Source organism: Lactuca serriola, chromosome 9 (genome assembly GCF_051521515.1).
Source record: "Lactuca serriola cultivar US96UC23 chromosome 9, Lser_US96UC23_V15, whole genome shotgun sequence".
NCBI lineage: Eukaryota > Viridiplantae > Streptophyta > Magnoliopsida > Asterales > Asteraceae > Lactuca > Lactuca serriola.
In genome coordinates, this window is record NC_136416.1 from 165,122,390 (window position 1) to 165,138,298 (window position 15,909).

General features: G+C 30.9%; 2 protein-coding genes, 3 non-coding genes and 1 pseudogene across 7 annotated transcripts; 2 read left to right on the top strand and 4 right to left on the bottom strand.

The window, feature by feature from the left end:
• The first annotated feature begins 1,106 nt into the window (after positions 1 to 1,106).
• LOC145074192 (AP-5 complex subunit zeta-1) lies at positions 1,107 to 5,088 on the top strand. The gene is made up of 16 exons (XM_079020596.1): positions 1,107 to 1,411; positions 1,528 to 1,668; positions 1,767 to 1,858; positions 1,939 to 2,035; positions 2,142 to 2,185; positions 2,266 to 2,354; positions 2,439 to 2,530; positions 2,604 to 2,747; positions 2,853 to 2,997; positions 3,101 to 3,177; positions 3,277 to 3,348; positions 3,456 to 3,503; positions 4,057 to 4,184; positions 4,273 to 4,429; positions 4,512 to 4,722; positions 4,832 to 5,088. Exons 1-16 carry the CDS (start codon positions 1,301 to 1,303, stop codon positions 4,897 to 4,899), a joined length of 1,716 nt encoding a protein of 571 aa, XP_078876722.1. The 5' UTR covers positions 1,107 to 1,300; the 3' UTR covers positions 4,900 to 5,088.
• Positions 5,089 to 5,530: 442 nt separating this feature from the next.
• On the bottom strand, positions 5,531 to 5,601 carry TRNAG-CCC (transfer RNA glycine (anticodon CCC)). Its single transcript has one exon. It is a non-coding gene; the product is annotated as a tRNA-Gly (tRNA).
• Positions 5,602 to 5,673: 72 nt separating this feature from the next.
• On the bottom strand, positions 5,674 to 8,288 carry LOC145075088 (beta-glucosidase 18-like; annotated as a pseudogene). The gene is made up of 11 exons (XR_013692303.1): positions 8,085 to 8,288; positions 7,940 to 8,006; positions 7,809 to 7,858; positions 7,555 to 7,705; positions 7,324 to 7,411; positions 6,967 to 7,235; positions 6,764 to 6,878; positions 6,442 to 6,689; positions 6,256 to 6,363; positions 6,069 to 6,177; positions 5,674 to 5,943 (listed from the first exon to the last, which is right to left on the bottom strand). The product of XR_013692303.1 is annotated as a beta-glucosidase 18-like (transcript).
• Positions 8,289 to 8,706: 418 nt separating this feature from the next.
• Positions 8,707 to 8,777, bottom strand: TRNAG-UCC (transfer RNA glycine (anticodon UCC)). The gene has a single exon. It is a non-coding gene; the product is annotated as a tRNA-Gly (tRNA).
• Positions 8,778 to 9,499: 722 nt separating this feature from the next.
• LOC145073920 (protein disulfide isomerase-like 5-4) lies at positions 9,500 to 15,868 on the top strand. 2 transcript variants are annotated; one of them, XM_079020391.1, is made up of 15 exons: positions 9,500 to 10,752; positions 10,895 to 10,985; positions 11,081 to 11,175; positions 11,282 to 11,339; positions 11,559 to 11,743; positions 11,839 to 11,896; positions 12,698 to 12,738; positions 12,872 to 12,946; positions 13,054 to 13,110; positions 13,194 to 13,263; positions 13,524 to 13,661; positions 13,746 to 13,967; positions 14,982 to 15,131; positions 15,235 to 15,312; positions 15,421 to 15,868. In XM_079020391.1, the coding sequence occupies exons 1-15, from the start codon at positions 10,712 to 10,714 to the stop codon at positions 15,496 to 15,498; spliced, it is 1,437 nt and encodes a 478-aa protein (XP_078876517.1). In that variant the 5' UTR covers positions 9,500 to 10,711; the 3' UTR covers positions 15,499 to 15,868. The 2 variants fall into 2 exon arrangements, with proteins under 2 accessions (XP_078876517.1, XP_078876518.1); XM_079020392.1 differs by lacking the exons at positions 9,500 to 10,752; positions 10,895 to 10,985 and having other exon boundaries at positions 11,564 to 11,743.
• On the bottom strand, positions 10,130 to 10,213 carry TRNAL-CAA (transfer RNA leucine (anticodon CAA)). Its single transcript has one exon. It is a non-coding gene; the product is annotated as a tRNA-Leu (tRNA).
• Positions 15,869 to 15,909: the final 41 nt, after the last annotated feature.

The following is a 15,909-nucleotide window of genomic DNA, read 5'->3' on the forward strand; positions in this document are numbered from 1 at the left end:
AATTGTTGACAACATGTTGATAAATGTTACTAAATCGTAAAGTATTGTGATACTTGGGCGTCTGAATTTTCCCCATTTCCTCATGAAGCGTATTGGCCACAATCATTTTTTAAAGAATTGCTTCCAAATTTAGAGTTCTTATGGAATAAAAAAAAGGTCGTTTGTGTTCAACGAGACTATGAAATGGAATGAACATTAAAGAAAGAAGAAAAACGAACATTTCTGGAATTTGTAAGCAAGTGGCCACAATAAAAAAAACGTCCATTTAAACCAAGGTAACCGAAGAAATATTCAATATATTTTGTTTTGTGTTCATTGGTATGATTTTATACCTTATTTATTTATGTATATTTGTTTATTATTATTATTATTATTATTTTACAAATAGTATTTATTGAATCAAATTATTCCGAATGCTCCTTATTTTCTTTTGTAATCCGTAGGAAATGATTGTTGTTTTTGTACTTAAATATTGAACCTATATATTATTATTATTTATTTAAGATGTTGTATGTCCCTTTAAATTCAAAAAATTGTTTGTTGATTTTGTAAGAATCTTTAATTGGTTTAGATTCAAAAAATAATTAATTACAACCGTCATTATAAAACAAAAATATAAAAATTAAGGAAATTATAAGAAAAATCTCAATATTTTTGAAAAAGATTCACTTTATTAATAAAAAGTCATAATATTTTGAACACCAGATTATTTCATTTTAACTGAACTTAACATTTTTTTTCTTTTAACAGGAAATGACATATTATCATGTAAAATCAAATAATATGACTTTGCTGTTAAATTTTTTTTAGGATTAATGAAAATTTTTCAAAAAATATTAAGATTTTTCTGACAATTTCTTTAAAAATTAATAGCCAAAACTCAAAGAAATTATATTAAAAAAATAAAAGTATAATGAATTTGAAAGAAAAAAGAGAGTTAATTTACATGCCTGTGAAGAAAAGAATTGAAAACGAGTAGACTTTTTTTTTCTTTTATTATTTTATTATTTATTATTTTTTTAATTTATTAAATTGTTTGATAAATAAGTTTAAAATTAAAAAATATACATAGATAAGTTTTTCAGAAACTCGGTTAAAAACTCCTTTATATCTCCGGGAAAGTCTATGAAGTAAAACGGAAAAACCTAATCTGCTGATCGAAAATGGCGGAAGGAGAGGCATGGGTCTGAGTTCTGAGTGAGTTGGAGCACGTATCCAAGTTACAGTTCAAGAAACCCCATTTATTGAGCTCTCTCGGATTAGCTTTCTTTGTGTTCTGTACGAAACAGATTCCGTGAAAATGGCGGAAGGAGACAGCGACTGGGAAATACATCTAAGAACATTATCTTCGAACGCCAGAGACTCCAGTTTCTCCAATGATCCCGCTTCATATCCTTCCCTTCTTCGTTCTGTAACTCCCTTTTCAATCTTTCTACATTTTTCTGTGAATCTTTTCTAAAGTTATTGTTTTCTTCATCACCCTAATCAATTAAACTGCTTTCCAATTCGATAATATACTTATTGTAGGTAAGGAAGCTGACCCAGTTGTGTAAAAGTGAAAATTCCGAGAATCTGATAGCTAGGGTTTATCCCCAACTCAATAAGATCTTTCAACGTTCTGTTTCTTCTATTTCTCACTCTCGATCCCCTTCTGGACTACTGCTATTGGTAAATCATCTTTCAATTTCTCTTCCCCCCCCCCCCCCCCCCCCCCCCCTTTTTCCTTCCACTTCTAATCAAACTCACTAACACCTTTCAATTTTCAGGCTATTCTTCAATTTTTCATCGATTACGGTGAATTTGTTCTACATGACGCCGATCCTAGCCTCCGTACTTTCTTCCGTTCATGCTTAAGCCGGTAAGATACACCACCATTTCGAATCCGAAAGCAAGCTCTAAATAATTCAATAATTAAGTTGAAATCGCCATTGACTGCAGTGAGTTTGCAGACCCTGAAGTTGCAGAAGCAACTCTAGACTTTCTAATCATAAACAAGAAGAAAATCTTACTTGCATTTCCTACTTTACTCCCTCAGGTACATTATAATCTCAAAAACTAATTATTCTTCCAACTAGATTATTCATTCTTCTGCAATTACATAGAATGTATTTCACATTTTCTTTTTCTATCTCTACTTTCAGTTTTATCCATTGCTGCTTAAAATGATCGCATGGAATGGAGAGAAGTAAAGTCCTTTTCTTTTTCTCTTCTGTAGTTTAATTCATCTGATAATTCTATAAAACTCGCCTTAATTTCTTCACACAGATTAGAAAAACCATTCTTGAGAGTTTTTCCTGGATTGATATCTCCAGGGTCTTTTCTTCCTTTATTTATCTCACTTGTTGATCTACCAGGTAAACATCCATTTTTTATTAAAGTTTGATCATCGATTATGAACAATTGACATTTTTTTTTTATCATTTTAAATTTTAAATTAGTATTGATTGTGGCACTGGAAAAAGTTGAAAAAAGTTCTGGACCATTAATTGGTAGCAGTATAGCTTCAATCCAAAAGAGTGCAGCTCCAGAGGTAAATATAAAAAATATGTGTTTATTTGATTAAATATAAAAAATGTAATAAACTTTTTACAATTTATATACAGATGTTATTAGCTCTCATGGATGAAGCATATACTGGTTCAACCATAGGAGATGGAGGGGCAGATTCGGAATCTGAGGACAATAATTCAATCACTTCAGATCCACTGTTTCTTGAGCTTCTTAAAGATGAAAATGATGGCCTTGCTGTATGGTAACATTACATTACATTCTTTTTTATTTTTATTTTTTATTAATCGATGATGTAATAAATGTCATTTAAATAAATATTTTTTTAATAAATGATATTTCAGCAACGGCATTGGACTTCTCCTGGAATGGAATCAGCATTACAGGCATCAATTTCTATTCCATCTGATAGACTAAAACAAGCATTAAAAATGGCACCTCGGCTTCTTGATGTGTATTTTTCAATAGCATTGCATGATGTCAATCAGTGTATGTATGATGTATCATTATATATTTGTATGCCATTTTTTATATATAAGAAAAGTTATAAAATGTTTGATATAAAGTTATAAATACTTGTTTTGTTATGCAGCTTTGAAATGTGCTTTAATCCCTATGCTTCTTGATAGAAATTCTAAGCTGTTTCCTGAAAAGATCTTTTCTTATGAGGTACATAAATTATTCTGTTTGGTTTTATAATGTTTTTGTAATTTCTTTCGTGGGTTATATTTTATTTTTTTATTTTTTTTGTTATATAATATTATATAGGTGCGAAAGAGGCTTTTGAATTTCATATTAGCTGCATTTCATCAATCCCCTGAATTCGTTGCAATCCTCAAGGTATTATTCTGCAAAATATTTTTATAATTTGGTGTTTAGTATTTTTTTTTTATTGAATATATTTTTTTTGTGTTAAAAATATTTTTCAACCATTTGTACTTGTGCAGAAGCCCATAGTAGATAGGCTTGGAGAAGCTTATGATAGTCCTGAAAAGGTCAGTGTTTTAATAAAAACTCCCCATGATGATCTTGTATAAAAATACCCAAAATACCCTTCTATAGTACATATGTTTACTCTTTAAATTGCAAGTATGAAATCCAAAATACCATTCTATAATATGTACGATTATAAGTGAAATACCCAAAAATACCCTTCTGTACCATGTATTATCAATGTATGTAAGTCAGATACCCAAAATGCCCTTATATAATATGTATATTTACCATTTAGATTATAAGTCAAATACCCAAAACACCATTCTATAACATGTATGTTTTTCATTTACATTATAAGTTTAATACCCAAAATACCCTTCTATAGTACGTACGTATGCTTACCCTTTAAATTATAAGTAAGAAACCCAAAATACCATTCTATAATGTGTAAGATCAATAAGTGAAATACCCAAAATGCCCTTCTGTACCATGTATTATCAATGTATATTTACCTTTTAAATTATAAGTCAGATACCCAAAATACCCTTCTATAGTATGTATGTTTTCCATTTACATTATAAGTTAAATACCCAAAATACCCTTCTACAACAGACTGAGTTGGCATTACAACTATGTTGGGCCATTGGGGAGCATGGAGGGGGCGGTGCATCTCACAAAGACGCAGCCCGTGAGCTTTTTGAGAGCCTAGAATTACTTCTTTATGAAAATCTTTCATCAAGGTATGCCACAAATACTCTTCATCATCAACATAGTAAACAATTTTCAAATACCCAAAATACCCTTTCTCAAATATATATACTCTTTAAGCCGCCTTGGTGTAGGAGATTCGGTTCTTGGATCAAGTAGCTCAACTGTCAGAAGATCATCACAATCACGGCTTCTTTGTTTCGTTGTGACCGCAATAGCAAAGATTGCAACACACCATCGCGAAGTACTCCCGAGGGCGCGTGTGTCATTAGGCAAGGTTAGTTTACTCTTTTTTTAAGGGGCAAGGGTAGTTTGGTCATTTTACAAAGCGGTTCCGATAATTGGTTTGAACGTTATAGGTGGCTCATTCGCGTATATCGGATGCGAGAGTGTGGAAGCGAGCGCGTGATTATTTAGGGTTAATGAATGAGCCTGCGATCTGTCTGTCTGTGTTGGGGCCCACAAGACCATCAAGTGGGTCCATACAGAAGCCGGGAATGATCAATTGGAGTGAAGGGAGAACAAAGATGATTGCCAATATACCGTTTTATGTTCTTGGAGGACAAGAAGGTAATTTTGGTTTTTTTTTTATAGGGTTAAATGTGAGAAATAGCATTGTACTTTTGTTAAAGGGAGGAATGTTGTAGTTTTTATGAGTTTCTTGATTGATCAAATGTAGGGCCCCCTCATCATGATTTCTCTTTGATGGACATTCTTCCTGCCAAATCAGCAACTTATCGACTTTAGAGAATTGCTTTCACAACTTTTACATTTTTCTTTTTTTTTTTTTGTGAAATTTGTGATTTTTTTTTCCTTTTATTTGTATTATTGTACCATATTCTTTGATTTCATGGCACTATTTTTGAATCTATTTATGATGTATCCCATGGTTTTATCTTTATCTCTTCACTACAATAAATTAGTTGCGTTTGCATATTTTTCAGTTATTTTGTTGCTGGATTTATTTATATATGATTCATGATGTTTTTCATACAACAAATACTGTTCTCATATCTAAATAAACAAAAGCTTTCAATTTTATAGATATCTTAATAGATTACCAACAATCTAAAATCTTTGTTACTTGCTGAACTAAAAAATAATTTATATATAATTGGAATTGTAGTTATTAGTTTCGAATGAAAAAAAAATCATCTGGGTTTTGTCTAAAGATGAACATTTGATATCTAAATAAACAAAAGCTTTGACATCTTAATAGATTTTGTTACTTGATGAACTAACAATCGGTTTATCTAATTGGAATTGTGGTTATTAGTTACGAACGAAAATAAATCATCTGGGTTTTGTATAAAGTGGAATATTTTGCTAAATAGATTAAATAAAGAGGAAAAAACCATTAAAATTAATAATTCGAAAATGCGCATCCGGGGAATCGAACCCCGGTCAGTACCGTGGGAGGGTACTATGATACCACTACACTAGATGCGCTTGTTTGTTTAAATTCATTACGTTTTTATTATGAATAATATTTCCGATAATAATACATAACAAACCATACTATTCTCTTGCATCAAATATTTTTCTGCTTATCCATTTCTTAGCATCATAACATTGTTTTGGAAAGATCTTCTTCCTCCTAATGCTTTCATATCAATAAGATCAATGTTGTTCATCAAAAAATCTTTATACCATTTTGCAGAAAGCTTTGATCTTCTTGTTAGTGTTTTACGATCAACATAATATAACCCAAATCTCACATCGTAACCTTGTAACCATTCATAGCTGTCCATTAATGACCACACAAAATATCCACGTACATCAGCTCCGTTTCTATCATTCAAAAGCCACATTTGTACATTCATAATTCATGATGGAAGATTCGGAATTTTGAAGTCAAATGGGCAATTTTCAAAATATACAAAGTCAAAGTATCGAAAGATTATTATAGAGGAAACCTTAATGATTTGGCTAAAAAAGCAAGGTATTTTGAGTGGAATTCAATTCGTTTCACATCATTCAAAATCTCATCAACTCGTTCCTTGCACACATCCGGTGAAGAATACCCTAAAAAAAATACAAATTTTGTGGACACGAGCAATTACACATTTATAAACTGTTCAATCCGAAAAACACATCCATTACCATTTTCAGTAATAAACATGGGTTTATTATTGTACCTAATCTTGATATGGTTAACAATTTCCTCCATGCCTCTAGGAACAACGAATAATTCTTCTAAACCCGTCCATTTGCAAAATAAAGATAAACATATTATTATCAATTAAAAAGAAACAACCTCATAATAAAAAGCATTATATCCTACACGTTCACCAATCAACACGCCATCACGCTCTCCCATAATATCCACAAAACCTTGGATTGCATGAGCCCCGGTTGAAGAGCAACTAGAATTTATACAATCTTTAGTATACATAGTTGAGTAATGGTTGATGCCAATAAAATCAATACTGTTCTTCAAAAGATTCTTTTCTTCGAGGGAGAAACTTGGTAATCGACTTCCAAGATATTTGTGCATTTCTTCGGGGTAGTCTCCATATATCAAATGATCAAGTACCCTATTTTATAGTAAGAAGTTAACCTAAGATCATATATATTTTTCTCATTGTTTTTCATTCGTTCATGACATTACCAACCAATATTGAAGGCAAATGCCCTCTCGGCAGCCTCACGATCAAGATCCGTATTTGTTAGTGGTTCGTACATTAAACAGCTCACAACAATTCCGATCGATCCACCATGTGTAGCTGCACATATAATTATGCATTAGTCCAATAAGTCCATAGGGTTCAATACTTTCATTGCATCGAAAAAAATTTGGACAAAATTCATGACAAATTTAAATTATTGCCCGATAACTATCATGATATAGCTTTGTTGCTTTGCCATTAGCCAACAACATGTTATGCATAACAATGAGAGGCTCCACATCAGAGTTTCCAGCCAGACAGTTGCCAAAGGGTTCTGAACAACGAGCCGGTGGAAAATCCCCGCTTTCATAAGCGGCGTTTGTGAATAAGTTTGGTTCATTGATTGTGATCCAGTACTTCACTCGGTCTCCAAAATATTTGTAACAAGTTTCTGCCAAAAGTACAAACTCTTCCCTAACAAAAGTACAAAGTATAAATATATATGCTAAAAAGCAGCAGAGAAAAACTGATGTGACAATGAAAATGAATGTTTTAGCAGTACTGCATCTCGGGGTTTAGCCAAGATCCATATTTCACTTCAAGTTCTTGAGGAAAATCAAAATGGTGCATCGTCACAAATGGCTCGATTCCTGTATCATGAAAGTAAAAATTAATGTGTATATCTACCAACTTTTTAGTAAAACGAACAAAACATTAGAATTTATCATACATGTATGTTGAGTTAATATGAACTCATTTGATCATGCATCATTTAACTTTTAAAACATAGCACCTTTGAGAATTAAATTGTCTATGATCTTGTTATAGAATGTGATTCCTGCAGGATTAACTTCACCCGACCTTCCTCTTGGTAGAATTCTAGCCCATGAAATCGAAAATCGGTATGCTTTTATACCAAGGGAATGCATCATATCAATATCTTCCTATGATATTAAAAAAAACAAATAATAAACAAAAAATAATCAAAATAAAGAATGTTTTCTGCATATAAAAGTTCCAAATTAGATAGATGAGCTGAAGTTTAACCAAGAAGAGATGATAATGATCGTCTGCAACATCTCCATTTTCTCCACATCCTACTAATCAATAACCATGGATTAATGACTAGAAAGTAGAAATTACTAAAGCCATTTTGATGTGAAATCTATGATATTAACCTACGGAATGACAAAATGCATCCCAGTTGCTTAAAGATTTGGCATCCTCAAGATAGGCTCCTTCAACCTACAAATATTCATCATGAGTTAAGTGATAAATAGCTATGAGCCTATGATCATGAGCAAGAAAGAGGGGATGATCGACTTGGTAGGATGAAGTAGCTGCTCCAAAGAGAAACCCATCTGGAAAATCTGATCTTTTGATATGGAGCTCTTCGTTTCCTTCCATTTTGAAGGGTCCATGACCATAAAAGAAAAATGGAGGCTGATTTTGATTTCATTTTCATACTGGAACACAGAGCAAAATCTCCCCCTTATCAATATCGTCAAAGATTATGCCATCTAATAGTAATACACTTATCCACAAACTCAGTTTTCATGCCAAAATCAATTGTTGACACAATTTTCATGCAAAAATAAGTTTTAACTTTTAAATTAGCTTAATGCATTATGAAACACATGTTTTAAATAAAGAAATTTCACCGGATGTGTTACAGTTTGTAAGCTTAACAAAAAATGACTAACTAAAGCATTGTTTTAATTTATGTATACATAAATTAACAAGTTTTGTATGCAACAAAATGATTTATTAATTGATGAACTAACAATCAATTGTCGAATTGACATTGCGTTAATTATTTTGATTTTAAGTTTCAAGTCAAAAAGGCCGGTGTAAATCAAAATCGTGTTAAATGGGTTTTGTATTAAGATGACATTTTATAATATGTTAAATAATAACTTTTAAAAAAAAAAAAGAACGAAGAAAATGCGCATCCGGGGAATCGAACCCCGGTCAGTACCGTGGAAGGGTACTATGATACCACTACACTAGATGCGCTTTGATGACGTTGTGCCCTTATGAAAATTAATAAATTAAATCTAACGAATTTTATTACCATTTTCGGAAGTTAAATAGTTTTTGTAACTTTTTAAATTCAATCAGCAAAGTGAGTAATTGTTTATTGTAAAAGTTTAACATTGATTTATTTTTTACCAAGTTTAAACTTCTTCAAAAAATAATTTAAATTGGGTGGTCATTGTTCTTGAGTAAGTCCTCTTGCATCTGATAGATATTTTCATAAGCACAAAAATTATGCCGATAGAAAATGCAAATACATAGTCCAAAATCCATCTTGCATTTATAAGGAGTGTGTAAAAATAAGTTTGAATTAACAGAACTGAAATATGAATAAAAAAACTAACCGGATCAAACAAAACGAATTAGAGCCAAGTATGTTATATTCACTTTATATTTATCAAGTTTTTGGGAAAACAATTTTTGTCAATGTTTCGTTCCGAAAGATTAAAAGTATCTAGAAACTCAAACCAAAATATCAATTTTCCTCTTTCATTCATGTGGATGACAAAAATTCTTATACCTAGGGAATATGATATTCAAATCCGTTTTAATAGAAATCTTCAAATTAATTGGATATGGATACGGAGAATCACCGGATTAAAAGATATGTATGAGGATGTGGATAAGATACTCTTGGTCCCCGACCCCAAACTTGATATATATAATATGTAAAAAATAATATAATTACACGACAATATTAAGGTTGCAGATAGTGATCTATATCTTATATAACTTTAACTAGCTTAAGAAGACTTTTGTTGATTTGTCGAAAACACTGTATTTCAAGGCCATATGACATGTGTAATTCTACGCTATTTGCGAAAAATAAAATGTGGTAAGGGGTCATTTTCTATCATGTCGTTCGGTTGGGAATGATTTTTCCATGGGTTGCGGTTACGTCTTATGTTTGCCCATTTATGGCAACGTTTGATCTTTCGATTGCCATTGTAGCCGGTCGTTTTTCGGTGTATAAATAAGATTTCTTGGATAATATGCTCAACAAAGTATTTGTTTATTCTCATTTATCTGTATAGTTGTTAAGTTGTGAGTTTTCTTATTGATTTGTTATTTTGTGTCAGAAATTGAACAACATTGCTAGTTGAGGTATCTATTCTTTGTTGCTTTACTTTACATTATTTTGACAAAAAAATGACTGAAATTAAATATTACATTTCTGGGTTTTGAAGAATGATGTGAAATGAAATGTGAGTATTTTTTAGGTTTTAAATTAATGGAGAAAATAAGATAATGGTAGGGTGACATAGAAAAAGTGATTTGTATGTAATTTGAGTTTGAACTGCACCAAAGAAATGTTAAAAAAAACCATCAAATGTCAGAAGTGGGATTTGAACCCACGCCCTCTCTCGAAGACCAGAACTTGAGTCTGGCGCCTTAGACCACTCGGCCATCCTAACTAGATATTCTTTATCTGTTGCAAGTTCAAATATATTCATTTTACTCGTTCATGAATCATGAATCATGAATCAAGAAAAACTCTCTTGATTTAGATCTTGTTCAAACTTCAAACACCTTACTCATACAAATTTACCGATTAAGCTCAATAATGGCCACCCAAAAAGCTCAGATGGAATCCCTCCCCCATATATAGGAATAGACAAAAATAAAATCCAATATCAGCCTCAGTTTTTCGCTCAAACTATTTCAATGAACACCCCTGAATTTCAGGCGGAATCAAATAAATTGTTATATTTACTTACAAAACACAACCCACAAGAATGCAGCATTGAAATCCGAATAGCAGTAGGATTTTTTTTTCTTTTTCTTTCCCTTTTCGAGTCAATAAACGAAGCCCAAATCATTCAAGGAACAAAGGGGTTCCTGATTGGGCAACAGAAAACCCCTAAATTCGATTCAATCTTGTAGATTATAGTTCCCAGATCCATCTTCCAACCATGGTTTCTGTAGCAAAGTTCAAATCTTTCGATTTTTTCAGGTACATTTCCTTTCATCCTCATAGGAATTTGATTATCATTTCACGGAAATCCTCTTCATGTTAATTATTCCCAGATGAAAGCACCTTGGGTCTTTCAAAAAGAATCTGTGCTTTTCCTAATTATTCCACCATTTTTTTCCAGAAAAACTCCAAGAGATTTGACAGAAGCATCATTATCAGGTGCTGGAATTTCTGTTGTAGCAGCTATCTCCATGATTTTTTTGTTTGGAATGGTAAAAAAGTCTCCCTCTTTATTTTCTGTTTGATCTTTAATTGAAATGCAAATTTACTTACTCATGGCTTCATTTTTAATTTTTTTTAATCGCAGGAGATACATAATTTTTTGACAATTAGTACCTCAACTGCTATTGTAGTTGACAAAAGTTCCATTGAGGAATCCTTACGCATTGACTTTAACATAAGGTATGCTTCATAAATCATAACAATTATGTCAATAATCACTACGTTTTTGTTCATTAATGACATTTTATGTGGTTTTGTGGCTAATTTGTTCAAAAAATTCGTGCAGTTTCCCAGTTTTATCATGTGAATTTGCATCCGTGGATGTGAGCGATGTTTTGGGAACAGTGAGTTCCAATCATCTTAACTTCATTTCTTGATCGATATTTTTTTAGGGCTAATTTCACAAAAAAAGATGTTTCACGAATAAAAGTTGAAAAAAGTGATCGATAATTCGATATTTGATATTTACCTTTTTGTGATTAGCCCTATGTTGTGTATGAGATTAATAAATAATGTGTTTTAAAGGTATATATTTATTTATTATGTTTTCCTAATATCTGCAGAACAGATTAAATATAACAAAAACAATTCGAAAATATTCAATCAATCAAAATTATCATCCTTCAGGCTTTGAGTATGATGCGGGGCCCATTTCTTATGCTCTTAAGCATGATGATAAGGTTGAAGAGGGATATGGCGATGGATCTATCCCATTAACTTCACGTAATTTTGATAAAGTCGCTCATGAGTAAGTAAAAAAGAATATTTATATATTTTTTTAAGTAATTTAGTGAATGATTATATTATATGGTGTTTAATTATTTATATTTTGGGCGATTTCAGTCATCCAATTGTGGTTGTGAATTTCTTCGCTCCTTGGTGCCATTGGAGTAACCTTTTGGTATTATATGATTATATTCATCTTATTCATTGAATACAAAATGTTTCCTTTTAATATTTTGATGAAATACCTTTTTTTTTTTTTTTTTTTTTAATTAATGTTGTAATTTGAAGGGCAAATCAAGATAAAAGTTATTATATTTTAGGCAATTTTGGGGTTTGACTAGTTGTACTTTATTTTTATTTTTGTAAGTCAAACTGTAAAAGTTTCCGTCTTTTTAGGCTGTGTTTGGCGTGCCACAGCTAGCTTATTTTTCGAGTTTTTTTTATGTTGTCGTGTTTGGTAAACTAAAAAATAGCTTATAAACTAGCTTTTTGAAAAGCTACTTAGACTAACTTTTTAAGAGATTTTTTAAAATTTTCCAAATACACCCCTTAATTAATTATAGAAACACATACTCTTACATGTCATTTTATGTAATTTTATATATTTCAGCTAGCTTTTCAGCTAGTTTTACCAAACGTTATTTTTTATCAGCTAGTTTTTCAGTTGACAACTAGCTTTTCAGCCAGTACGCCAAATATAACCTTAAATTAACCATTTTGATTTTATAAAGCAAGTCAAAAGGTGAAACGTGACATAACAAGTTAAAATAGTTAATTTGGAGAAATGTGAAACATTTATGGTTATTTTTCAATCAAACAATAAATTTCTAGACATTTTTCCAAATTAAAACCATTTTACATGTTATATAACATGTCAAAATGACTAAATTGGAAAAGTGTCCAAAACTTTTAAAGATTTAATTGGAAAAAATACTTAGGTTACATTCACCTTTTTTTTTTTTTTTTTGTATCTCAGAAACCCGCATGGGAGAAAACAGCAAAAGTTATGAGACAAAGGTTACATTCATCCCTACCTTTTTTTTTTTTTTTTTAAAACTCTATAAACTTTCTTTAAAAAAACAAAATTCAGTTTATAAATTTGACATGTACTTCTCTTTATTAGATCCTGACTCGCGATTACATTAACCAGATATCATCCAGAATTTGATGGGCGTATTATTATCGGAAGTGTTGATTGCACGGCAGAAGCTGATATGTGTAAAAAGTATGTTTTAAAAAAAGTAAAAAAAAAAAAAGTCATCTTATTTAATTTTAACATCCCCAAAAATGGGTTATTTTAAAAAAAATTACTCACTTTTCAGTGGTTTTTAGGCATCATATACAAGGGTATCCATCTATTCGTATATATCGTAAAGGCAGTGATATTAGGTTAGTTATTTTACTTTCTTGATGCTAATTTTTTTAATAAGATTCTTTGTTTTATGTTGGCTAATAATTTTTTTTTTAATTAGAGATGGATCTCATGGAGTACACATTCATGAAACATATTATGGAGATAGAGATACAGATACTTTAATTCTTGTAAGAAAAAAAATTAAATTTCTTTTGATTTGAGTTTTTGGAAGTTATTTGTTTGACCAGAATTTCCCCATTTTCTTCTTGTCAAAATTACTAAAATACCCTTTTGATAATTACAATTTACACAATTAAACTCCTCTCACCGTTTCCAATTCCATTTCCTCCCAATTCCAAAATACCCTTTGAAAATTACTAAAATACCCTTTGGATAATTTCATATGATTTAATTTTAATCCAATTTGATCGATTCTATTTTTATACAGAAATTCGATAACATGGCTTCAGCTATTAAATTAAATTCCGTAAAGCGTTCTTCAGCCGCAACTACAGAATATATAAAAGTTAGACCCGCGCCACCTCAAGAAGGTTGTAGGATTGAAGGTTTCGTACGTGTCAAAAAGGTAATTAAACAATTTAAAAAATAAAAATAAAAAATATTTTCTTTTGTTAAGTAAATTTTTTTTTTGTCACGTGCTACTACTTAGGTTCCGGGAAATCTTATAATCTCAGCAAGTTCAGCAGCCCATTCATTTGATGCGTCACTAATGAACATGTCACATATGATTTCAAATTTTTCTTTTGGTTCGACAATTACTCCTATAATGATGAGTGATGTGAAAAGATTAGCACCTTATCTTGATGAAGTCCACAATAGGTTGAATGGCCACGCGTACGTCACCAAGCTAGAAGATCGTGCAAATGTTACAGTAAGTTGGTGTCCCATATCAGCTAGACACAGTCACAATCAGTGTCACTGTGTGTCTGTATATATATATTGGAGTCTAATATCTTATTTATCGTTAATGACTTTTTTTGAAAAGAACCCGATACAACTGTCATGTGGTAGAAACTATCTCATCTGTCATTGTATATATATGTTGGAGTGGTCTCTCCTCTCTCCTTAAGACTAATCAACATAATTGAAACCAACCTAATATTTTATTAAAAATGTACTTTTTTTTTCGTTCCACACATGACCCAAATATTATAATTTTTGTCGGTTTATTAGTTATATAAGCCAATCCAACCTTTCATTAAAATGTTTATATTTATGATCAAGTTTTGTTATTTTTATTATTAAGAAAATATGGGAAAAAAAATTTCGTTACACAACAAAAAACTTTTATTATTTCTTATTTTTAAGATTATAAGAAAATATATGCAAATACATCATTTATTTGCAGAGAAATGTTTTTCACAAATTTTCACAAATTTTGACGTATTTTGTTTTTATTTTTTTTTTCAGTAAAAATAAAGTCAAATCATAAACAAGATAAATTTTTAAAGACTAAAAAGTGAATTGCAATTTTGGTCTATCATAACAGTTCTTTTTTTTTTTTTTTTTTTTTAATACAAGTTTTCATCTCAAAATTTGTTCTCATGCAATTTTGGTCTATTCCATGTAAATAACTATTTTTGGGATAAAAAAGTCAGCTATATTTGACGCTAAAAATAGTTAGTTTACTTGTAACATGAAACAAAAAAGTTACAAGAGCAATAAATAATGATCAATATTACAAAATATTTGGGACGAAAATTACGAAAATCAGCCAAATTCAAAGGCAAAAATATGATTTTATAAAAAAGAAATAGTGATCACATGTTGAAGAACGATGAAACAAACAAAACAGGTCGAGAATCTGTTTACATAACGTTGGATGCTTTTATTTATCTTTTTTCCTTTTCTTTTAATTAAAAGAAAATTCCTTTTGTGTTTGTAGATAGAGCATTATCTTCAAGTGGTGAAAACGGAGGTGATGGGATTATCACATCAATTAATTGAGAATTACGAGTACACTGCACATACAAGTTTGATACACGCTCCTTCAATCCCTGCAGCAAAGTTTCATCTCCAGTTTTCACCAATGCAGGTTTAAAATTCAAATCCCATGCATGCATGCATTTCACTTAATTTAATTCCATCAAAAAATATTCCTACTAATTTATTTATTTCTCTTTAATCTGTGTCACCAGGTTTTGATAACCGAAAACTCCAAGTCATTCTCTCATTTCATCACCAACTTGTGTGCCATTATCGGTGGTGTCTTCACGGTAAATGGGAACTGTAAAAAGTTTTATATATATATTTTTTATCTGGGAAGTTATTTATATCGATATTTTACCATTAACTTGTTTACTTTCTTTGTGTGATGCTTTTAGGTTGCTGGAATATTGGATTCGATTCTGTACAACACATGTAAATTGGCGAAAAAGGTCGAACTAGGGAAGAATTTTTAGCTCGAAGCTAGCCTGGAATATGCGAGTTGGTTGATAAAAAGAAATACGTTTTTTGAAGGCATTTTTAACATAGAATTCCATTTTTGGATATGGAGCTAATTTAGCTTGTATACAAGGTTTAAGGGCGTAAGACAATAGCCCCTAGATGGTTACACATACGGATAGAATGATAGTTTATATGTTTTTATAACTAGAGCCAATATTTCTGTTTTGTTTATATTGTATGAAAATTCATTATAAAGTTAAAAGAAATGTTAGTGTATAGCCCATCATGTATAGTCCATTGTTATTAGCCTTGTATAGCCCAATGTATTTGTGTATATATGTAGTGATGTAATGCTTTACGAAATCATTTGAGATCATTTGATAATATGGTATTGAGCCAAATTAGATACCTTCCATTATTGTCTC

Coding starts and splice junctions, on each gene's coding strand:
- LOC145074192 (XM_079020596.1), top strand. CDS start 1,301: ATGGCGGAAGGAGACAGCGACTGGGAAATACATCTAAGAACATTATCT. Junction 2,531..2,603: donor AAAAGAGTGCAGCTCCAGAG/GTAAATATAAAA, acceptor ATTTATATACAG/ATGTTATTAGCTCTCATGGA. Junction 2,998..3,100: donor ATTGCATGATGTCAATCAGT/GTATGTATGATG, acceptor TTTGTTATGCAG/CTTTGAAATGTGCTTTAATC.
- LOC145073920 (XM_079020391.1), top strand. CDS start 10,712: ATGGTTTCTGTAGCAAAGTTCAAATCTTTCGATTTTTTCAG. Junction 11,176..11,281: donor CGCATTGACTTTAACATAAG/GTATGCTTCATA, acceptor AAATTCGTGCAG/TTTCCCAGTTTTATCATGTG. Junction 13,264..13,523: donor ATACAGATACTTTAATTCTT/GTAAGAAAAAAA, acceptor ATTTTTATACAG/AAATTCGATAACATGGCTTC.